Genomic DNA, 24088 nt, shown 5'->3' with positions numbered 1-24088 from the left:
CTCTGAAGGCCAGCGCCCTGGTCCAAGGACATTTGGCACAAGCAGAGCAGTCATGAAGGAGTTAAACGAACCCCCGCACCCTGAGCCAGGCACAGTGCAAGCGGGGGTGCAAGTTGAGCTTGCAATCTTGACCTGCAGACCGTTGTTATTCCAGTCCTGGGCTCCCCCCATCCAGCTCTGCCAGTGCCCCTCGATCCTGACCTGCAGCCCCCTTTGCTGTTCCTCTAAAGGGCAGGCATTTACCTTTGGGGAACTGACCGATCGCCTCATCATGTAGGCTGCAGGGTCAGCATAGATCTCCTCGCTCCTGGATGGCATCCTCTCAAAGCGGGTGCTGGGCGACCTGACCGGGGAGTACATCCTCGCCCTGTTGTAGGTGCCCTGGCTGGGCGAACGGGGCACGGACCTGGAGCGGGGCTGGAGGGACATCCTCCGCAGGGAGTCCGAGGCAGCATCCACCTCGTCGTAATACACAGGCTGCCGGCCGGGGCCGGGGATCCAGACGGGGACGTCCTGCCTGCCGTAACCCGGGTGCTCCTTCCACTCACGCAGCTGGTAGGGGCCTCCATTGCGGAAGGAGTGGCGCTTGTCCTCCGCAGCCCACTGTGGGCTCACCCGCTCATAGGCGGGCATGGAGCAGATGCTGTCAGGGCGCACGCCGGGCGGGTAGTACTGGTAATCCTCAGGGTACTGGGGCGAGTAAGGGGCGTAGTAGTCGGGGACCCTTCGAGACATCGGGAAAAACCTGGTGGGGCTACAATCCCCCCAAGGAAGGAAGAGAGAGAATCGTAAAACCTGGATCCAGCGCTTCAACTCCATCGGGATTTCAATGGGAAAGCCACAGCCTAGGCCTGCGCCGATGGGCCGGTGTCCGCCCGCCACCTGCTGGCAGGGCAGATCCTGCGAGGGACGCCCAAGGTGCCGAGCAGTGCGGCATCCCCTGCCGGCGATGGGACAGACCCCTGGACCCCATCCGGAGGGCAATCTCCTAGAACTCGGACACTGACCGCTCCCCACTGCACCAGCCTTCGGATCTCAGAGCAGGGGCCCACACAGCCGCCTCAGGAAGCTAACTGGAGTCAGTGTCGGTGCTAGGAGACCCTAGGCCATGACTTTCCTCTCTGCCCAGCCACCTCCCCGGGGCATGGCTGGCACACAGCTGCTCCCCTACGCCACTTGGCAGGCTGCAGCAGTGAGCTAGGCTTCGTGATCGCATCTCCGCCTGGCTCCCTTTGCTTATGCTGCTGCTCCCCACGCTCCAAACTCACTGCCCCCTAGTCCCGGTCCTGGGGGGCAGGCCTATTGGTTTGCATGGCCCAGCAGCACGTGGTTTGGTGGAGGTTTCCTGGCCCAACCCCCGTCCCTGTGGCTGGAGAACAGGAGGGGGAACGCTCCCCCCCATCAGCTGGGAAGGATGGGAATGCTGTTCTGCCAGGGAGAGGAGGAGATCTGCTGCCCTTTCCCTTATGTTAACCCCAGCACGGCACACCATGCAGCCCTCTCACCTCCTCAGCTCCTCCGGCGGGGCAGCCCCCCGGCGCAGGTTCACCCACTGCTGCAGCTGCGTCATGGAGCTCTTCCTCTGGGCGATCTTCTCCGGGTTGGTGCGTGGCACAAAGCCCGGACGGTGCACCACGCTCTCCCCATCCTGCGGCGGGTAGGCGGTGCTGCCGGGGCGGCTGGGGGAAGAGTACTGCCAGCCGTTGGGCTGCGTGGATCTCTCCACCCCAGCTGGAAACCGTGGGGCTTCAGGGTAAGGGCTGCCGGGCTCAGATGGCATCTCCTGGCCCACAATGCCGTTGGCTTTCACCAGGGGTTCCTTCTTGCTGTCGATCCTCTCCAACTTCCTCTCGATCTTCTCTGAACCACGCCCATCACCCTCCCCTCTGGTCTTGGCTTCCAGGTCTGCTTTGGGGTGCTCCCTGTGAGCAGTGGTCCGGTGGTGGTGGTGCTTGCTGGGGGGGATGTTCTCAGAGTCCGTCTTCTCCCGCCTGCCAGGCACAGAAACGCAGAGCGTCACCTCCCACTGGACAGCAACCCTGGGCCCAAATCATCCCAGGACAGTGGGGCCGATCCAGTCCCTGGACGCCCTAGTGGATGGTTACTGACCCTCTCCGCTCTGACGTGTCCCCCAAATTGCTGTACACCCTACATGCTCCAAAGGACTTCAGTTTTCCAGCCACTGCCCCTCCAAGTGCTGAAAGGACCCCATGGTTAATGGCCACTTCCCCTCATCTCCAAAGGGACCCCAAGTTATCTAGCAACTGTGCCCCCAAGTTAATAGCCACTGTATCCTCCAATGTGCCCCCAACTTGAGGCAGGACCCCCTCCCCCCAATTCTCCAAAGAGACCCTGAGTCTCTGACAACTGCTGCACAGCATAAGGTGCCTGTCGTGCTGACCTCTGGGGGGGTGGGATCTGCACCCGGGCAGCCTCGCCCATGGCTTGGATCCAGGACTCCTGCTCTTCGGTGTTCTCGGCGCTGAAGAAGTAGGTCCGGATGCCGGCGTGCTCGGCCTGGGAAGAGAGGGACTGCGTGTGACGCCCCAGGGCCTCCTCCACCCAGCACACAGTCACCTGCAGGGAGGGAGAGAAGTGCATACACAGAGAGAGGAGAGAGAAGTCAGTCGTCCAGTTGAGGGTGCCTGGAATTGTAGGTGAAACCGTGCCAGCTCTCCCCCAGCGCCAGCTCTACCCCCTCTCCCCCACCCCCCGCCACAGGGTCAGAGAGATGGAGAAATACCCATCAAATCGTCAGGTCCGTCCCCAGGCCAGTCGGGTGAAAATGACCCAATGCTGTGGGACATCGGGAGAGGTCAGATTTGGGTTACATGCCATCGCCAGGGGTCTCCCGACAGCCCATTCGAGCAAGGCACACAAAGCAAATGCAAGGCTCTTTCCCTTGGATTCACTGACTCAGGGAGACCCATATCTAGTGATGGGCGGGATCTAGAAAGGTTCAGATGAGCGCCATCTTATCATAAGCTCTCCCCATACCCTGAGATGTGGGAAACCGCAGCAGAATGGGCCCCCTCTGGGAATTCCTGGCATGGAACCCTTATTAAACATAAAACACGACAGCACTCTGCAGTACTGATCCAAGCAGGACATCTTGCACCAGGGACGCTGCAGGACTTGGGGCAGTCACCGCACAATACCGGAGCCCTGATTTAACAAGAGTTCACAATTCTGACCCTGACCAGGAACAGTGAGAAGAGCATTTTTAGGACTTCTGGTTTCAGGGGCAGAAGTGGGCAGAGAAACCCACCTCGAAACACTCCTGATCCCTTCCGAAGGGTGGAGTCCAGCTCTGCAGACTACTATTACCGCTTCCTAGTCTTGTTACTACTCCCCTCTGTACCAGAGCAGGATCTGCTAGTTATCACAGCATACAAATATAGGCTCTACCCTGGGGCAGGCACAGGTAAATCCTGAACTGGAGGAAGATGTTCCATCAGGAATGGATTTATCCAGGCTCATCCGGCTCACAACTTCAACTATAGACGGGCCTGAATCAAAACCTCCCCGATCCGAACAGCTGATCATCAAGGGAGTTCAGATCCAGGAAGCGGCAGGATGCTACCCTGAGCCAAACCCCAGATGCAAATGCTCCTTGCAAATCTGGATGCAAATCTTGCAGGTTGGCCGCGAATGTCAGTGCATGTCCCCTTCGCGGATGTTCAGAGCTTATAAAGGAGCCAGCTGGCAATGGTAAGATAAGAACAGAGCTGGTCAAAACATTCTTACTGGTACATGGTTTTGATGACAAATGGCTTTTCGAATAAAACCAATTTTACGGAGAAATGTTCATTTGGGTCAAAATCTTCTGGTTTTTTTGACAAAAAAGTACAAAATCCCAAAGATTATTTTGGTTCTCTGGGTTTCCCCTTCCCTCCCCCCTTCTTTCCCTCCCCACCAACCCCAAAGACTGAAAAACAAACTTTGGACGTTTGTTTTGCCAAAAAAAACCCAAATTTTTCAACAAAATGGAAAATTCTTCCTTGTGTTCTAATCGATCCCCCCTGGGGGAATATGTAACATTTTTTGACCAGCTGCTGTTACTAGTCAAGGGCTCCCAGCCCCGGAGGAATCTTTCCTGCCAGGCTCATACAAACCTCGGTCTTTCCACCAAGTTCCCAACTAGGGAACACCAGGAAGATCTAAGCATGCAATCCGCAAGAGAGAGACATAAACCCCAATGTTTCGTCCCCCTTCGTCGGGTGGAGGTGAATAAAGCATGCTGGGCAATCTGCGACCGGCCGCATCCCTTCTCTTTCCAGCATGCATTTGGAAATGGAAGAAGCATACTACCTATTTGGTGGCTGTGTGCTGGCATTGCAGACGGGCACTTGGAAGAAACCTCCTCTCCAGGGGGGAGATCCTCACGCGGAAGAAAGGAGGAAACACAGAGAACAGGTCAAACCACCCAGCAGAGAATTCAACAGGGAGATGCATCAGGCAGGCAGAGCGTGGCAGGAGCAGCAGTGTCACCAAAGAGGGGCAGATGGAGGGTACCTGAGAACACGCTCAGTGCTGGGTTAGCCCAGAACCAGAGGATGGAATCCTACCCATTTAACAGCCTCTCATCGGGCCTGATCCGGCCTTCTAGGCGTGCGAAGAAGGCTGGATCAGACCCACTGGGAGTCAAATTGTGCCATCAGAGACTGACCCCGTGTGGATCAAAGATACAGCAGTACTTTGCACAGTAATCAATTAAGCCTCACACAGCCCCCTTGTGAGGATAGGTTAATATCATCTCCATTTTTCAAACAGGACATAGTGGATCCAATGACAACTGCTCCCCCTTCCGGCCCTGTGCAGTCATTTACAGCATCCCAGCAAGTGCAAAGTAGGTGTGAAACGTGACTACCAGTAATCTCCTCTTACTCAGGAGGTAGGGGTTTATGGCCACTCTGCACAGGGTACGCGTTACCCCTCCACTGCCCTGCCAACGTGACCCAGCCCTGACTCGAAGAGATCAGAGGGTGGGGTCCAGGGGGCTCAGTCTCTGTGGCTTGTTCCTTCCTTGGCCTCTCTGATGAGACCACCACCAAGAGTGTCAATTGACTCATGCAGATACTTGTCCACCGAGTCCAGGACTGGGACCTACCAAATCTCTCCCCATAGGGAAAGACAGAACAGCCATCAGATGGCAACTCTAGAGATGGAAAAAACCTATTTCCCAGGCTCTCTAGCCTGCACTTGAGCACTGACTTTGATGGGATTCAAACCAGCAACCTCCAAGTGAAAGGCTCAGTAAGCCACTTCTAAACTCCTGAGCCTGCCGGTGCCTCATTTATGGCTTTTTCAACTCTCTTTTTCCCATTATGGCTAATCAGGATGAATCTCTGGGTAGTAGACATGGGCTAGAACCACAATGTAGGATCCAAAATTCAGGGGAATTTTGGGAAAATTTAGATCCAGATTCAAATTCCATGGTTCATAGTCATCGGTAGAAGCTAACATTACAGAGATGCTTTCTCCTTTATTGCCCCCAGGAAGGGCTGTCTGTCTGTTTAGCTGCCCAGTTTAGTTCTAAGGCACCTGTCATCAGAGTACCTAAGCCCCGTACAGAATTAAGAAATATTGGAGTCCATAAGAAAAATCGTTCTCTGTGCAACGCTGTTTGGAAAATGTCAATTTACTCCAATGGAAATTTTGAAACATTTTCATTTTTATCCAAATTTCCCAGGAAAATGTCCAGTTTTTTAAGTGAAAAACAAAATAAAAAAAAAAGCTTTTCAGGCTTTTTTGGGAGGGAGAAAAAAATGGTTTGCAGTAAAAAAATTTCAAAAATCACCCAAAAACATGTGGGTCAAAATTTTTCTTTTGCAATGCAAAATGGCTTTTTTGGGACAGAGCATTGTATTTCGATGGGAACCTGGAACCCAGCTCCAGTTCTGTCTCTCCAGTCCCCAGTGGAAAGGGGGACGTGAACGTAAACACTCTCCATGAGTGGCATTCACTCCTGCACCAAGGATCAGCACAGTCCCTAGGAACCAGCCAAGCTCTAGAGAGCAGCTCCAGTGATGCACCGAGGTAAATTTTGCTCTCAGTGCTGGCATCTGCCAGGCCCAAATCCTGCCCTGCTCCCCTAGAGACTTTGTTGAATCATGATCTATGCCAGGGATCGGCAACCTTTGGTACGAGGCCCGTCAGGGAAAGCCCCCTGGCAGGCCGGGCTGGTTTGTTACCTGCCGCGTCTGCGGGTTCGGCCAATTGCGGCTCCCACTGGCCGCGGTTCGCCGCTCCAGGCCAATGGGGGCTGCGGGAAGTGGCGTGGGCTGAGAGATGTGCTGGCCGCGGCTTCCCACAGCCCCCATTGGCCTGGAGCGGCAAACCGCGGCCAGTGGGAACTGCGATCGGCCGAAACTGCAGATGTGCAGGGCCGCCCAGAGGATTCAGGGGGCCTGGGGTCTTCGGCGGCGGGTCCTGGAGCGAGTGAAGGACCCGCCGCCAAATTGCTGCTGAAAAATCTCGTGGGGGGCCCTGAAAACTCTCGTGGGGGCCCCTGCAGGGCCTGGAGCAAATTGCCCCACTTGTCCCCCCCTCTGGGCGGCCCTGCAGATGCGGCAAGTAAACAAACCGGCCCGGCCTGCCAGGGGGCTTACCCTGACGGGCTGCGTGATAAAGGTTGCCGATCCCTGATCTGTGCACATGCTTGAGTCCTATTGGAGTCAATGGGATTTAGCATGTGCTTCGCCCAAGTGGCACCTTCCAGCCATTGCAGCTCCACAGAGGCCGAAGGGACTGCACAGAGTAAGTGAGGGCACAAACCAGCTGCTAAGTGCTTCTCTGACCTCCCCCAAACCCTGGCCTGGGTCAGGACGGAGGCGGCTGAGGAGAGTAATAAAACATGATAAAGCCTTAAATCTCTCATTCTCCCTTTGGCTGACATTGGGTCAGAGCCGCATTTTCTCTAACCCGGGCTCCCTCTGTTCCCCATACGGGCCTGAAGGGGTTAACCCGACTGGCAGTGAGTTCAGGAGGCCGGATCCATGCTTTATTAATGACCCAAATGTTCCCAGGACTTGCCAGTTCTTGAAGGTTCTTTCCCTTGCTCTCTTGTTTTATTGCCATTAATAGGACAGGGAGCCTCTGGAGGGCGGAGCAGACCTTTCGCCCTCTGCTGAATGTTGCAATATAAGGTTTGGAGCAGGAATGAATGTGCAAATAATATTCCAGTGACGAGCACCCAAAAATGCCTCAGAATAAAAACAAAATAGAGCGGTGGGTGTAGCACGGCCCCAGGCCGGAGAGAATCAAGGTTGCGTGTGTAACGCTGCCCCCAGCTGCAGAGAATCCAGGCTCTGTGTGCGTCTCTGCAGCTCTGTCCCCAGCTGGAGAGAATCAAGGCAGTGTGTGTGCAAGCATTCGGCATAGGAGTGTGTTTTTGTGACTTGTGGATTTTTGTTTCTGTGTGTACATTTGTGTGCATCAGTGGGCGAGCTGGGTTTTCTTTGAGCGAGAGTTGAGCATAAACGGGTGCAAGTGAGTAGGTGTTTGTATGTGGGAGTATTTTTGTGTGTGTGTTCATGTGCACCTGTGTGATTGCATGCAAGGTGTGTTCGGCCTGTGTGCTAGTGCAAGTGGGAATATGCATATGTACAAGTGTGAAAAAAAATTAAGTCTTTGAGTGCCCATGGGTTGGATGCACATTTCAATTTGCATACGTGAATGGACAGATTATTAAGTCTAGGTGAGTTGTGAGCATGGGCTACCGTGTGTACAACGGTGCTTGTGCGTGTATGAGTGTGCATGCATGTGTAACACTAACTGCTCTTGGGAGGATAAAACCAAATGGCTCCTTTTGCCCACAGCTCAGCAGGAGTTTCACAGCTTCAGTCGCTGCTCCGTTGCAGCCGCTCCCCTCAGCGCAGAAGTTTGACAAGTAGAAACTAATTACGTGCTAAACAATTACAATATATTGCGTGTGTGTGTGTGTGTGTGTGTGTGTGTGTGTGAGAGAGTGTGAACACTAGTCTAAACTAGTTTAAAAGAGAGATGGGGGAAGCCCTCCTGCACATCTGGGGTTGAACGCAGCCTAATTCTAGCACTGCCGGGGGTGCGATTCTATAGCAACGCTGGCTTACGTACATTTGTTGTTTTTATTAACAGGGGAGAGTAACTCAAAACGGGGGAATGGCTGAGTAGAAGGCTTGCGAAAACCCTCACACAGCTGTCAGCTGAGAAGGAGAAGCCCCTCCTTGGCATTGGGTTACTAGCATGCTTTGATCACCGCTGGCTAGGAGCAATTCACGCTTGTGCAGCAGGCTAACACACTTAAACCTATGGGGTTGACAAGGCCCACGCACAGCTTCCAGTTAGAGGCAGCGTGGCCTAGTGACTAGAGCACTGGACTGGGCATCAGGAGACCTGGGTTCTATTCTTGGCTCTGCCACTGGCCTGCTGGATGACCTTGGGCAAGTCACTTGCCTCATATGTGCCTCAGTTTCCCCATCTGTACAACAGCAGTAACGATCCTGACCTCCTTCAAAAAGTACTTTGAGAGTTATGGGTGTAAAGCACTTGGTGGTGGTATTATTGTGCTTGCTCTCTGCACAGGGGTCAATTTCACCCCGTATTAGCAGCAAGACTGCTAAGCACCCTCAACTCCCACTGAAGTCAATAGGAGCTGAAGACACTCGCCATCACACAGGCTCTAACCCAGTCTGGATCTGCACGCCAGCTCCTCCACCCATCTTTCTTACGGATAGAGGGACAGCTTCAGAGGGGGAACAAGCAGCAGGATTCCTCCTACAATCTGAGCTCCCTCCCCAAGTCACGGGGCGCTTTGGTCTGGGTCTGGTCTTTGCGTTCTGGCTAAACGTTATTGGACAGGAAACCCAGAGACCAGATTCCCCTCTGTTTTACCTCTCATGTGGTCCTCTTCACATCTGAGCAAAGCAGGCGGCTCAGAGTGGGGGTGCCATATGCCCCCCTGCTTGGCGCAGGTGTGGCCAGTGACAAAAAGGGCAGGGCTGGGTCACACCCTGGAAGGCTAAAAGACCTGGACTTGTTAATCCTGTTCTGAGCACGGTGAGAGGACACAGCGGCAGTTCTGTCTTTACCCCTAGTGGTGTGTCAAGGACCCCAGTTTGCAGCAGGCAACCAGGTCACTAATGCCCATTTTTCCCCTTCAGGTACGTGCCTGTCTTTAGCGACCGTCCACAGCAGCTCACACCTCCCCCAAGCGCCGGTCACCACAGGAAGCGGAGAGCACAAGCCAAGAGACCTCTGAGCACTGCTCTTACCCAACAGCCTACGTCAGGCCCTACCAGGCAGCGAGATTCTCGGAAGGGAGGGTCGCGCGACAAACCGCGGCTCCATTCGTGGCCTCCGGGAACCGGGCCAACGGCTGGGAGCGCGACGCTGCCCCCGAGATGCCATCATGGCCACACACTGACCTTAAAGGTGTGTTTCCTGCTGATGTTGTCCGACGGCTGGATGGCTGCCACCCGGAAGCTGAGGAGCGGAATGCTGCCCAAGATGCTGTCCTCCTTCTCATCTGCATTGACCCAGGGGGAAGAAATGGGCGTTAGATAAGGAGGGGGGAGTTCCCCTCCTTAGGCCGGTTTGGAGATGCCAGGTGGTTGGCAAGACCCGTCTCCCCTTTAAAGCAGCAGCGCGAGGAGAGGGGGAAGTGGACGAGGCTCCTCTGGCTAGGAACGCATCCCTCCTTTCTCCTGCTAAAATGGGAGCTGGGCTCCTAAGAGCGACCACAGCCCAGGGACCAGAGCCAGCCTACCTGTGGAAGCCGGCTCCCTCCCTGTCGCATCTGCCCATCTGTTGTTCTCTTCTCCCGCTCCCCCAGCCCCCACAAAAACCTATCACTCACAGCTCACAATACAGGCTGGTTAATTATTCATGCCCGCCCTCCAGACCTGCTGCCAGGGATTAGGCCGAGCCAGCAGCCTGCTGGAAAGCGGAGGTTGCAAAAGGTGTGGGGTGAATCTCCATACCGAGGAGTGCTCCAGCCCGGATGAGGCCAGGGGGTGGGTGGGGAGAAGGTTGGGGACTGATTTGGCATCTGAATTCAGGACTGGCTTCCGTCACTCCTTTATGGCATGGGGCAGCTGTTTCCCACGGACCTCGAGCAGCTGTATGGTGCCAGTGCCCCCCTCATGCCCTCTGTTTCTTGGCACCATTGATAACAGCTGCTCGAAAAGCCAACTTGGCCCTAGGAGGTCCAGGCAAAAGGGTGACAGGTTTGTTTGCTGATGTTAATCATTTACACAGGGATGCTGGAGTTGGAGCATTCAGATCCGGGGCATGCCAAGAGCAGCGCCTCTGGTATACAGACCCACAGCTCCCCACGGAGAGAGGCAGGGCTAGCTTCTGGTCTCATCTGGGCCAGGTAAGTAAGGGAACGGCTGAGCCAGCAGGGAGCTGCTGAATTTGTACCAAGCACGATCCCTTTCACAGTGTTTAACCAGAGGGCCGTGCAACCGTCCCCCCACCTTGGCTACTGTAAGAGAAGAGGCTACAGAAAAACCGAAGGATGCATAGATGGAGCTACCTTCCACAGCATTCCACCCTGGGAGCACCTTGTACTATCTCTCTCGGAGCCCTGTCCTGCAAGGTGCTGAGCGTACGTGGCTCCCATTGAGGGGGAAGGTGCTTGGCACCTCACGGGGATCCCTCAGCAACTCGTAACAGCAAACCCTTCCCTTCGAAGAGGAGGGTTTTAACTCCTCCTCTGACTGGCCGCACCCATCTCCCTGCAGCCACCTGCTGGGCGGAATTCGCTCTGCCTCAAACAACAAACTGGGTTTCTTCACCGACGCTGGACTCTGAGATCCGACCCCAGCTGCCCAGATTGACCCCTGGTCACCTGGCTTTGGGGCTGTAAGTGCACCAGGAGCTGCCGGATCCCTGCCCCATCAGGACTGGGCCCATGGGACGGCTCTTTAGTCCTCGGCCCCACCACCTACCTTTGTAATAGAAGAGGCAGCGATCCACCAGCACGAACCAGCGCTTATTCCACTGCTTCACGCCAGAGCTGGCCTGCAAGAGAGGCATGAGTGAGAGGGCGCCCCAGACCCGTCGCTGCTTGTAAAGCAGAGTGGGGGAAAGCGAGTGGGGGAAGCCGCAGCATCTCGTGCATCACAGGGAGAGCCCAGGGTGGGCTCCATTGAGGAGAGGGCACAGGGTGGCACTGAGCCGTGCTGGCTTGCAGGAGCCATCGCGGGAGGGAGTGACTGGGGAGAGGTGCAGGCCAGATGGGGCAGGCACCCAGCAGCAGCGCTCCCTGCTGTCACAGCCAGATGCACTGGAGCTAGGTTGGGACAGATAGAGGGTGGGGCGGGGGAAGTCTGGCAGGTGTGTGGAATGGGCACCCAAGAGCCACGCCCCATGCAGTCCCACACCAGTCCTAGTGCGGCCTGGGGCACCACATCGTCCCTCGGTCCTTGCTGATGCCCAGGGGTTGGCTGACAGAGGGAGGTGGCGCTGCAAGATGTATGGCTCAGCCAGGGGAATGCTCCCCGCCGCGGCACAAGGGGGACGTTACCTGCTTGAAGAGCCAGCCGCTTTTGGTCACCGCCGCGTTGGGATTCCGCTTCATGGAGTTGGAGCGCTTCCCGAAGGCGATCCCCTTCCGGGAAGGGCGCGAGGCCTTTGGAGAAGGAGAGAGGAGGCTCTCAGAACGCTCCGGCTTTAGAACAGCCTCTCCCAGGGGTGGCGGCAGCAGCTGTTGGGGGCGTTTGCTTTCCCGGCAAACCCACGGGGAATAGTCAGACCCAGCCATGCAGCTCACGGAGCATGCGGCTGAGGGATGCCTTGCAATGCTGCCATCTGGCGGGCGAGGGAGAGCTGCATCTTACCGCCAGCACTCCTATCACATCACCCTTGGGAAATCTCAGCCATTTAGCTACTTGTCCAAGGCTCGCCATTGCTTCCTCCTTGCAACCAGCTCGGCCTGTCTTTTCCCTACCGCAAAACAGGGGTGGATCCTAATCGCTGCCTTCACTTTGCTGATGCTCTGATCCCAGCCAGCTACTTCCCCTTAGTGTGGAAGGGGCGTGATAATCGCCTCGCTGCTATGCCGGATTTTTCATTCCCACATCTCAAAGAACCTCACAAAGATGGGTCAGTATCATTGGCCCCGTTTTACAGAGGGGGAAACTGAGGCACAGAGCGGGGAAGCCACTTGGCTGAGAGCAGGGGGTCTGTGGCAGAGCTGAGAAATGAACCTAGATCTCCTGAGTGCCAGTCCAGTGCCTAAACACCCATCTCCGTCCCTGAATGCCTTTGTGCCCACAGCGACTCCAACAGGCCAAATACATCTGCTTACCAGCAGGCATCTGCCAGGGCAGGTGTGCTTGGCTACCCCCAGCCCATTCAACAAGAAGAAGGGCCCTTTCAGATGTCCAGAGGCAATGAGAACATTAGGTATAAGGGGCAGCTTAGATCCAGCTGGCTAGTGGCACGGTTGGGAATAGATTCCAGGTCTCCTAGGGTCCCAGGCCAGTGTCCAGTGCTCCAAGAACATACCCTGCCATTTGGTCGCTCCTGAGGCATCTCTGACACCATGGTGTGGTTGGATGATTCGCTGCTGATGGTCGCCGGTCGCTTCCCACCTGCTTTGCTGGACATGTCCACTGTAGAGCTGCCATCGAGAGAGAGGGGGAAAGGAGAGAAAAAAGCTTATTGCAGATCTCTGCAAGGACAGCTGAGGAATAACGGCCCATACGTATGACACACTGATACACTTATGGTGCTCACCCCTATGCACAGGGCTGGAGCCAAAGCTAATTACAACCAGCAGAGGGTCCTTCCACTGACTTCCACGGATGAGGCCCACACTGTGCAAACACACAGACGTGTCATACATACATAGCAAAGCAAGGCTGCCCCTCGTCTCACAGCAAAGCCATACTGTTCCCTGGCCTGTAGATCCCCTGCCATGGTCTTTGCTCTCAATATTTCCTTGGTATTATTAGTTCTTTTCCCCTCTGGTTCCTTCACTTCAATCATTACTCTCTCTCTCACACACACACACACACACGCATTCTAAAGCAAACCTACTTCTGTAAATGTAAGTCAAATCTTGCGTTTTCTTCTGGGATGTGTCCAGTCACAGGGTGCAGAAACGTGTTCCGTCTTTCATTGTGGCTGGAAAACACAGAGGAGAGTTTGGCGGAATTAAGCGGCTTTGGAGTGAACAGAGCGACGTGCTCCATCACGGCTCTTCTTTTGCTTTGTGTACCAGTTCAAAGTGCTGAAAGTTGCTGCTGCAGGATATTACGGAGGCAAATAACTGAAGGCTTGACTGTGCCCAGCCTTCGGCTTCTTTCTGACATAGCTCATGAATGAATTTCAACTCACTAAGGGTGGAAACAACGTTTGCAGTGACTCTACATTAGTAAAAATGATCAGGGTTTATCAAGCCACATGCTTCAGGGCATATGTTTATCACCAGATGGGGTCAGGAAGGATTCCCCTCCTCTACCATAGAGTATGGTTTAGCATTGTGCCAATAGGTACATTTTGAGGGGGTGACCTTGTATATATACCCCTGAAACTTCCTGCACTGCCCACTGCTGGAGATGGGATGCCAGCCTAGGTAAGCAACTGGTCTCTTCTTATCCAGCTGTTCTCATGACTAAGAATGAGTGAACCTTGGGTAGTTTGAGGTGGCGAGAACCTCACTATGTTTTAGGGATTCGTAAAATTAATTCATGTCTAGGAGATGCAGGAACTTGAAACACTGGTGGGTTGAGTGTGTGTGGGAAGCAGGAGGGTTTTGTGATTCAGTTATAACTGCCCCCTCCCACCTTTCTGGGTAAAGACCAGCCCAGCTATGTATTGGGGACAGAAGAAACTGTCTGCCCCACAAGCTGGACAGAACACAAGCCGTGGTGGTCCCAATCACGCTCCCATTTCAGCCCTAAATTCTTGGGCTTTGTGGTTGTAATTTCAACTCCGCCCTAGGTGTATGCCAATAAGAGGTGACTGCTACTTTAAGACCAGGTGAGATTGTACGCAGGAGGCTTGGCAAACCAGCTGGAGCATCTCCGGGGCTGAAGAGAGACAAGGTCAGAGCAGAGTGTGAAGATGAACACACATGGCAGAGCCCACCTAGCAGCTGCCATTAAGCCTGGCCGACATATGGTGCCGGGAGATGGAGTTCATCCATGCACAATGCTCTCCGTCTCCTCTTGCCACTGAGCAATGATGCCACAAAGGCAGATCCTCCTCAGGCCAGTATTCACAGCACTTCCACTTCCCCAGATACACGTCCAGATGGATGGAAGCATTTATGCCACATTTGCACAGTCCCGGCACACAAAACCAGACTAGCATTAGCCCCTTCACTACCACCTAGTACATGCTTGAATTCCACAGGCCGTTTCCTGTGGAGCATCCATTTGGATGAGCGGCATGTATTGGAAGAGAAGCTTTCACAGGTGTCAATAGACCGGGTTAATGAATAGCCCCCTAATGGCATTCACCTGTCATAACAGCCTATTAAATCTCAGTCTTCAGAGGCTTTCCTCCCTATTAATTTTGCTGTGTGACGCAGCCACATGTTCTAACAGCCAAAGAAACAGCAAGCCCATTGGAGTACATTATTACAAAGCACCAACGTACATAATGCAGCACGGACGGGGTTACGCAGGCGCTAGTAAATAAAGTATGAGCGACACGCCCAAAGCCACACTGATATGGATTTCATATCGCCAGTCAGCCCCTGGAAAGAACTGGCTTTACCATGGTCCTTTACCGGCTCCAGATCCTCATTATCGGAGTAGCAGTCAGTACCGATAGCAATCACCCTACACTGTTATCACACAGCACTTTTCAGACCTGGATCTCAAAGCCCCTTACAGAGATGGGTTGGTATTAGTCGTCCTGTTTTACGATCAAGAAATGGGGGCACAGAGAGGTTAAAGGGATTGATTTTCAGAGGGACTGAGCTGCTGCAGCTCCTACCTCTGGATTCATTTGCACTCAGGCTGCAAGGGTCAGATCCAGACCCCCTCACACAGAACAGGACTTTCCTCCTTGAGCGCTTCCATTGGAACGGCTCAGACCACATGTGGAGTACGGCGTTACTGAAGGTGAGCGAGGGTATCAGCATCTACACTAAATCCACAGTCAGTCCGCAGCAACTGGGAATAAAATCCAGGAGTCGGCTTCTTGTCCTCTGCTCTAACCACTAGACTACACCAGCTCCCAACTAATTGTTGTCAAACCCAGTCCAAGGGACCACTGGCTACTGGATGCACAGACCCATATCTTGCTCCCAACCCCTCTGATTTCCACAGGGTCACCTGGGTGCAGCAGAGCAGAACTGGGCCCATTGTCTCTAGCTCAGAGCCCTGAGCATAGGGCTTCACTACAGAGACAAGGCTCTCTGCCTCACATTTTGTCTGAGACTGACCAGGAGAGAACATTCTCTGCCAGTGATTGGCACTCACACTTGCAGGAACAAATTGAATTTCCCCATCCCAGACAATAGCCACAATCTTCCCAGGTATGGCAGCATTCCGAATCCCATGAGGGATCTCTGCAAGTGGGATTTAAAGGAGCAGGCTGTGGCTACTGGCTTTGGCTTGGAGGAAGCAGATGAGATGCCAGCTTGCAACTAGGGCAGAAAAGGGACACAATAAAACCAGAGCAAACATCTGTTCACCTTTGTCCCCCTTCTACGCGCCGCTCACAGACGTTAAGAACAGAGCTGCTCTTTTATGAAGGATCTGAGTGGAGGTAGAACCCCAGATCATGTGCAAATGCTGGCAGAGGGCTCCAAAGAAGCAGAAGCCACAGGACTTCATCCAACAGCCTGGTAGCCACAACAGGGCATGAAGAGCCCCTTTCGAAAGCTGATGGATTTGCAACACTTAACGAACAGCAAATGGCAGCAGAATCTCCCTTCGCTAATCCACATGCTGCATAATCTGCGTAACAAATTTCATCTGCACTTCCCAGCAAAGCTTGCGGAACAGAGAGCCAAGGTGAGGTCTCTGATTACTGAGACCTCGTTAGCTTTCCAGGACATATCACAGAACATCGACTGTGACATGATGAGATATTAACATAAAATGAAATTACTGCTGTCCAACTAAATTAGCGTGGTCATGTTCTCCGACACGCTGTTTTTAAGTGGGGAAAACTCAACGCTGGTGTAACTCCACTGGGCCTGCTGTTTTTTCACTTACCCCTTTGTTCGGAAAAAGAGTCATTCACAATAGTAATGGCCCTGCAGCCCTACTAAGTGCAAATGAGTGAGATTAGACTGCACGTGGGAAGACTGTTTATAATAAGAGATGGAATTGCGTCACTGAGAGCTCGATTCTGCCATGCATGGGAGTAGAACCTTGTGCCTTAATTAGCCCCAAGGAAACCAATGGCCTGATCCAACTCTCAGAGTCATTGGAAGTCTTTCACTGACTTTAATGGTGGTTGGATTGAGCCCTGAATTAAACCACAAAAGATGTACCAGATTAACTATACCGGTGTCGTTAAAACAATCTAACCTCCCTAGTACAATCAGTTACACTGCTATAAAAGCTTAGAGCTTATTCCTGTACAGGAAGGGGAATAAATTATACTGATATAATTTTTATTGGTATAACTGTGTCCACATTACGAGTTGAACTGGTACAGCTATTTCGGTAAACCGCCCCATCCCACAGAAAATGATATCAGTATAAAAACGGTGCAGGTTTCAGAACTGTATTCAGTTCCGAACACCCCTAAAACGTCGCAACATTCAAGATCAGTGGTTCTGGGTGGGGCTGGCTTGCCCCGCAGCCCCAGCATTCCGGCGCGGCCCCAGCTCTGCTCCTCGGTTCCTGCAGGCCAGAGGACTGATTTGATTGTGGGCCTGTTCAGAAATTGCTTTCAGTGGGTAAGAAAATCCAGCCTTTAATTTAAATTAAAGCGTTTGCAAAGTGAAAACGCGACCACTGCCAACTGCGGTTACGTGAGCAAAACCCAAAGTCAACAAATTAAGGAGCAGAAGACCCGGCGGTTTCTGGGGATTTCGGCAAAGCCCCCAAACCACTAGTACACTGCTGAAAACGCTTTACACTGGCTAATTGCCCTGTTACGTTATCAAAATGCAGACAGCAGTAGTGCCAGGGGCCTTGGCTTTGCGAGGAAAACCAGCCACCAGTGGTGCAGCTCCAAGGGTGGTAGTAATCTATCTAGCTAAGGTATTTAGACTGTATGCTCTTTGGGGCAGAGACGTCTCTTTGTTCTGTGTTTGTACAGCGCCCAGCACAATGGGGGCCTGCGCCATGACCAGGGACCCTACCTCTCCTGTAGGACACAAATAATTGTATCCCCCCTCCCCATTACAGTATTATCTGCGCACCTCACAATCTTTAATGTATGCATCCTCATTACACCCCTGGGAGGTCGGGCAGGGCTATCATCCCCATTGTACAGATGGGAAACTGAGGCACAGAGTGAGACTAAGTGACTTGTCCAAGGTCACTCACGGATTCCGTGGCAGAGCAGTGGCTAAATCCTAGGCTAGTGCCCTAACCGTTGGACCATAATGTAGACAGAACTCAGGCGCTTTTACCACTTGCTGTCTAACCCTAAATGCCCAGTATAGTTGCCACTGGTCAAGAGTTATAAGTCCCTAATTTCCTAGTATGGATGGAGCCAACCAGGGTCTGAGTCCTCGCTGCCTCATACCTTTGTAGCCATTTGCACCTGTGTACAGTGAATACAATGCCTGGCCTATACAAAGTTGTACTCATTTAGCTAAAGCTGTTTAGATATATCAGGGCAACTTTGCGTATGGACGCTCAAGTTGGTTTAAACCTGGTTTATAGTGATTTAGCTTGTACTTTATAACAGCTAAACCAACATAAACCAGATTTAAACCAATATGAGTAATATCCACACACAAAATTGCACCAGTTTAACATCACACTTTCATTTACTCCAGTGCAACTCCCACGTGCGGACAAACTCCAAGTTGCTACTGATTGAGAACAGCAGCATTTTATACTGCACCCAGGTGTGGATGGCTGCAGGAGGTCCAAAGCAGCGGAGGATGACTCAGCCCACAAGCTCCTCCTCATTCCAGTAGAGACAGGATGAAAAACCACCTTCTACACATTCAGTTAGTGGGCCTGATTCACCGCTCACTAAAGTCGAGGGGAGTTTCCCCAAGGACTTCGCTGGCTTTTGAGTCGGGCCCTTGACTGCCAGGTTGGAGAACCCCAGGGATCAGCAGGTTTCAGGTGCAGTCCGTGTTACAACCCTGGATCTCTCCTCACTTTGGTGAGTTAGAAATCAAGGTTAAGGCACGAATACAAGTTCACTACCAGCTTTGCTTGATCCTGTTCAAGGGCGGTTTGCAATGTTCTTCAAGGGAACAGAGAATGGCTGCAATATAAATTACGCCCCCTCCAGCCCCCATCCTCCTAGCAAGACACCGGCTACCTGCACACAACTATCTGCATATAACGTGGCCCCCCACCATCACTGCATCTGAACACTGACATGCAGCACCGCCAGGCACCAGACCACTGTGCACTGAATGCCCACCGATGACATCACCATGCAAACAGCCAGACTCTGCATAGAGTCAGCAGAATGGTGAAAGTTGGAGCAAGAAAAATAGCTATCGCGGCCGCTCGTCCCTCCACCCAGCCACTTGCAAGTTTCACCTGAAGGTCTGGGATAAGATAAGGCCAGGGTTAGAGGATATTAAATGTTTGCTGGCAGGAATCCTGCTAAAAGGAGCGCTTCCTGCATAGCACCATTACTGCCCAAACCCCAGTACCCTTGGCCAATACTATTTCTCTTTCAGTTGCTTTCTTCCCTCCTCGGTTAGCTTAAAGGGCTTTCGTTAGCATGTGCCCCGGATGAAAGAGGGGGGGAAAATCTCATTCTCCAAGCTGTATTATTATTTTTATAAATAAGGAAGCTGACTTTAACAAAGAAATTGACACCATTAAATAACCCCACTTCCCTACTGCTACTTTTCTAACTAGAAATGATGGGCGGGTGGGGGTTTGGTTGCTCTGGGTTGCACCTGGTTTTAAAAATAATCACAAACGCCAGTGACTTTACAAGGATCACAATGGCATTACATAGGCAGGTGATAACCTCCCCTCTGCCCCACGCCAGCTTGCAGGGAATGTCGTTTCAAAGGGAAGCACCTTCTGCTAGAGCAAGCGTTTCTGCGCCCAGGAACTGGGCTACTGGAGGGACCCCTTCGCAAAGCTGACGTTCCCGGTGCTGCCGGAATTAGCGTCCGTGGACGGGTCTCACCCATACGGTTCTTAGCCTGCCTGCAGCTTTTGGTCAGAGGTTCATTCATTCTGCCAGCCAGCAGCAGGTTTCTCTTTATCCTCTCAGGCACAGGTCCCCCCAACCACCACCCCAGCTTCCATCCTTAGTAGCTCTGTGCAGCTTCTGCAGCTCCTCCCGGCACTCATTCAATTGCCTCTTCCATCCCAGCCACCACCCACTCCTCCAGCTTCCCAGGGCCCTTCCAGAGCAAAGTTACTTCCTCGGAACCTCCTTAAATAATTCCTCTCCTGGCAGCTGCCTTGCCTGACCCGGCTCTATAAACTCCTGAGTTAAGCATCTCCTCCCGAAGCACTGCAATGCAGCAGTCACTGACCAAGCTGAAGTTCCCTCATCCACTTCATGACACACAGACACACACACACAAAGCCCCCCATAGGCAACGAACTGGGCCTGCCTTCCTGGCCTGCTTCCTCTCCCCCCCCAGCCCTGCTGTTATCACCAGGTGAGCCCTACCTGACCCGACGGTCTGCCCGGAACTTTAGCATTGTGACAGGTCCCCTTCCCGAGCTCAGCAGGGATCCCCGGCTACAACCATCCCGTGGGAGAGAGGTAAGTCTTCCTGCCACTCCAGCGGCTCTTCTATTGCACTAGGCAATGTACCGTGGGGGATGATCCTGCACTGGCAGGGAGACGGAGTGGGTGATCTAATGAGCTTTCCATCCTTATCTTCAACTTGTCTGATTCCCTTGAGTTCAGCGCTGGTCGCATTTGCTTCCCGCTCCTTCTCTCTCTCCCCTTTCTTCCTGGGCACACGCAGGGGGGAGGGAGGCATTCGTTCTCTCTAGGCAGCGGGGTCTATTCTAGCCCAGTCCCGGCTCATCATTCAAAGCGAACGATGCTCGCAGCCTCGCGTGCGGGAGCAGCCAGCAGGCACGCCGAGCATGGAGTGAAACAATAAAAAGATCCCCAGCACGGTTCCCCAAGGAGAGAAAGGTGAAGGGCAGAGACACTGCCACACACACACACACACACACACACACACACTCATGCGTCAGGTGCAGACAGAAGAGGATTTATGCTGCAGCCTGACCCTACCCACTTGGGCACAAGGAAGCAGCTCTTTGCCAGGCTGAAGGCGAAAAGCGGAGGGCACTGGGTTTTCTTGAGGGAAGAGACACTCGGCTACCCTGACCCCTCCTGGGGAATCATTCTTATCCCACGCTGGAGAAATCTGCAGCTCAGCGAGGGAAGGAGCATGCTACGGGGATGGGAGTGATTAGACAGACAGACAGACCGACCGACCGACCTCTGTCAACAGAGTAAATTGCAGACACACTGAGCAGATGTTTACTGCTAACCTTGGTCATGGCACAGGATTTATTAAACTGGGCCCACCCCCTGCTGCTCTTTTTTTTTTTAGTCGCTCATCTTCAGACAGTTCTAATGTGGCCTTATATTCCTCCCCGCACTTAGTCACTGTTGTTTCTTCATAGGCGAAGGCCCAGCGGTATCATTTTAGGAAGGGAGCATGGCCGGAGAGTCAGGACTCCTGGGTTCCATTCCTGACCAGACTGCCCTCTAGAGTAAGAGCTAGCACAGGCGGCTGGGAGGCAGAAGAACTGGGTTCTCCTGACGGTGGGACCGATAGCAAGAATGCTTCCCTTGCTCACAGAGGGGGGATTGTTAGGGTTCATAAAGCCCTTTGCAACCCCAGATTTAAAGGGGAAAGCACTGGTGGCCGGGTGCGCAGTCACTGACACAGCCACTCACTCTCCCCCTTGGGCCAGCACTTTAAAAAACACATTTCAGTCCATCTCGATTGTTAGTATTAGAAGCCGGGGTGGGGAGAGGGGCAGGGGGGAATGAAGCAGTGACATTTAAAAGAAACCTCCAAACAAGGAAGTAGAGCTTGGGATACCAGCTGGCTTATATCACACAGTATTCACTCCCCCTTGCCAGCATCACAGCAGTACAGCCAGCCCGGGGCTGTGAGCACCTTGGCACGCTACTGCCGCAGAGCTCTGGGGAGGCGCTACTTATCCAAAGGGTGTCACGAGTAGCCGATCAATCGGCACTTCTGCTGCCATCACATCATTCCGCTGGGTAATTCCGAAAGGCATCGCTTCCTGGAAGCCCTTAAAACCAAGCCAGCATCCCGAGGGGACAGGCGACAGCCCATGCGGCAATGCTGAGCTTCCCGCTCTACCGCTTGGGCAGGGAGACAAAGACTCTCAGGCCAGAAGGGACCATTATGATCATCCAGTCAGGCCTGCTGCATGACCCAGGCCAATGGGAGGGCAGGCAGGCCTGGAGGATGGATGCTCATCCCTCTTGTTGCTCTCTATAATATGTGGCATCTGTGCAGACAGTTGATAGAAAGACCACCACCTACGGACATATGTGGATGTGTAGCATTGTGTGTGAACCAGTTAATTCACTGCCACTGGTTGCTGGTGTGCAGCTCCTGACACTTCCAAGCTGGAGGGAGCAACATCTGTTGCTTCCAAGGAACCGCCTCTGGACAACACAGGTGTCCTGCCCTCCTTGGCTGCAGCGAGAGTGGCAGCCCAAGGGGGAACCTTTAAGATGCGGGGAGTGGATGTGGAGTGATCTGACTGGACTCCTCACCACCACACACGTCTGTGTGCTTGGATGTGACTCCAGGTTACCGGGGTTCCCTGAACTTTAGCTGGAGACAGCTCATTCTGGGCCTGGGGCCCTCACCTGGAGGAGCTAATCCTAAACAAATGTGCTGGGCTATAAACACACAGCAGTTTCCTCATCCATCCCTGGTATGAATCAGGTGTAACCTCATGGAAGTCCGTGGAGAGAAGAGTCAGGCCCAGCAACACTCACACGTTAGCCCCAGCCCCATTCGACACAGAGTTTTTAATTCCTGGCGTATGCTTCTAGCCACTGATCATCAGACTGATGTCTAGATTCCGTTCATCCCGACAATGGCCAGTTTTGTTAATTCCATCGGGGATTCAGCCCCACTCTTGGCTGGATGCGTAACACAGAAACCCCACACAGGCTCCTCTAAGCCCTGAATGTGTCTGCACTGCGATGGCCCAGCTGTGCTCATGGAAGGCGCTTTCCCCTCTCCTCCCAGTAGTTACCAGACGAGTTGGACTCAGGAGATATCTCCTCCCCTGGGCCCCGCCGAGAGCAGTCCCAGCAGAGCCAGTCAGGGGAAATGCTGCCTAGTGCTTAGAGCAGGGCTGTGTCGTTAGCCGTAGGGAAGGAGACAATGGATGATTTGCCCAAGGCCACTCACTGAGTCGGGGCAGAGCCAGCATTAAAATTCGGGAACACCTGGCTCCTCTGCCTGTGCTCAGGCCGCTAGGCCTCATCCTCTCCAGCGCATCCCTCTGGCTAATGGCAGCAGTGGGAGACCTTTGGATGTTCAAGGCACGTACCGATTAAGTTACTCATCTCAGTGAGGTGGGAAGGGAATTTGAGAGGGTGGGGGATAGAAAGTGGGGAGTAACGACTCCCTGGTGGAGGAAACTCTGGGTGAGATCAGTGGGCTGCACTGTTTGCCCTAATGCTGGGGCATAATACAGGCTGCCAGTTAAGAAGGGTTTCTGGGGTACAGCAAGGGGTACAGGGAGAGCCTCTCGCCTCCACAGCAGCAGGGACCCGAGTGTCAGGTTAACCACCAGTGCTTGGCAGCCGGGCCAGCAATGGAGGAAACGCCACAGAGGTCACCTCTGCATTCTCCTTGGGTTTATGCCGGGCTTTAGGAGGAGCGGAGCAGCCTGTCCTTAGTTCCTCGTTCATCTCCCCTTCTCTAAATCACACGCACCTGCCATTTCATGCTCCAGCACCATCAATCCAAGCCAATAAGGGACAGAGCTGAGTACCTATAAAACTCCCCAGACACGTGATACCCATCCTCTTTGCGACCTGGGACAAGGGGAGGTGTCCCTCATAAAGCAGTTGTCTGTTTCCTAATCAATGCGGCTTGCCTCTGGAACGTCCTGATAACTAGCCAGTTTCACAGGCCCGTAAATGTCTCACATTTTCTCCAGTTATAAATTTTTGTATTACAGGAGCACCAAGACCCCCCAAAGACGATTGAGGCCCCATTGTGCTAGGTGGTATATATACATATACAGCACAGGGCCGGCTCCAGCTTTTTTGCCACCCCAAGCGGCGAAGGGGAAAAAAAACAAAAACAAAAACGATTGAGCTGCCGCGGAAGTGCCACCGAAGAGGAAGAGACGGAGTGAAGGACCTGCCGCCGAAGACTAAAGCGGAGCACTTGAGCTACCTACCATCGAAGTGCCGCCGAAGACCCAGACGTGCCGCCCCAATAACGGACGGACTGCCGCCCCTTTCTATTGGCCGCCCCAGGCACCTGCTTCCTTCACTGGTGCCTGGAGCCGGCCCTGATACAGCAGAACCTCAGAGTTATGACCACCAGAGTTACAAACTGACTGGTCAACCACACACCTCATTTGGAACCAGAAGGACGCAATCAGGCAGCAGCAGAGACCAAAAAAAGCATATACAGTACAGTACTGGGTTAAATAGAAGCTACTAAAAATAAAGGGAAAGTTAAAAAAAAAGATTTGACAAGGTAAGGAAATGGTTTCTGTACTTGTTTCAATTAAATTAAGATGGTTAAAAGCAGCATTTTTCTTCTGCATAGTAAAGTTCCAAAGCTGTATTAAGTCAATGTTCAGTTGTAAACTTTGAAAAAACAACCAGAACGTTTTGTTCACAGTTACGAACAACCTCCATTCCTGAGGTGTTCGTAAACTCTGAAGTTCTACTGTAGTGAGAGCCTCCGCCCCAAATAGCTTAGCGTCAAAATAGACAAGACAAAGGATGGGAGAAAGGAAATATTATTACC

At 53.1% G+C, this 24088-nt stretch overlaps 1 protein-coding gene across 2 annotated transcripts in view; it reads right to left on the bottom strand.

Annotated features, from left to right (window-relative positions):
• The window catches only part of LOC113404948 (pleckstrin homology domain-containing family A member 6-like), a 90505-nt gene that overhangs the window by 32321 nt on the left and 34096 nt on the right, over window positions 1-24088 (bottom strand). The window contains exons 2-9 of one of the 2 annotated variants that reach the window (XM_026655234.2): window positions 13030-13116; window positions 12496-12610; window positions 11513-11617; window positions 10935-11007; window positions 9408-9508; window positions 2402-2577; window positions 1506-1991; window positions 244-754 (exon numbers count right to left, since the gene is read on the bottom strand). In XM_026655234.2, coding sequence (XP_026511019.1) covers window positions 244-754; window positions 1506-1991; window positions 2402-2577; window positions 9408-9508; window positions 10935-11007; window positions 11513-11617; window positions 12496-12597 — 1554 coding nt within the window. In that variant the 5' untranslated portion in view covers window positions 12598-12610; window positions 13030-13116. Of the gene's footprint in view, window positions 1-243; window positions 755-1505; window positions 1992-2401; window positions 2578-4311; window positions 4848-9407; window positions 9509-10934; window positions 11008-11512; window positions 11618-12495; window positions 12611-13029; window positions 13117-24088 lie in introns of those variants that run through there. The other variant, XM_026655235.1, reaches the window with a different exon arrangement.

The sequence above is a fragment of the Terrapene carolina genome, unplaced genomic scaffold (assembly GCF_002925995.2).
Source record: "Terrapene carolina triunguis isolate 2854851 unplaced genomic scaffold, T_m_triunguis-2.0 Scaffold199, whole genome shotgun sequence".
Taxonomy (NCBI): Eukaryota; Metazoa; Chordata; order Testudines; family Emydidae; genus Terrapene; species Terrapene triunguis.
Note: the sequence above shows the minus strand (reverse complement) of the source record. Positions and strands in the feature narration are given on the sequence as shown.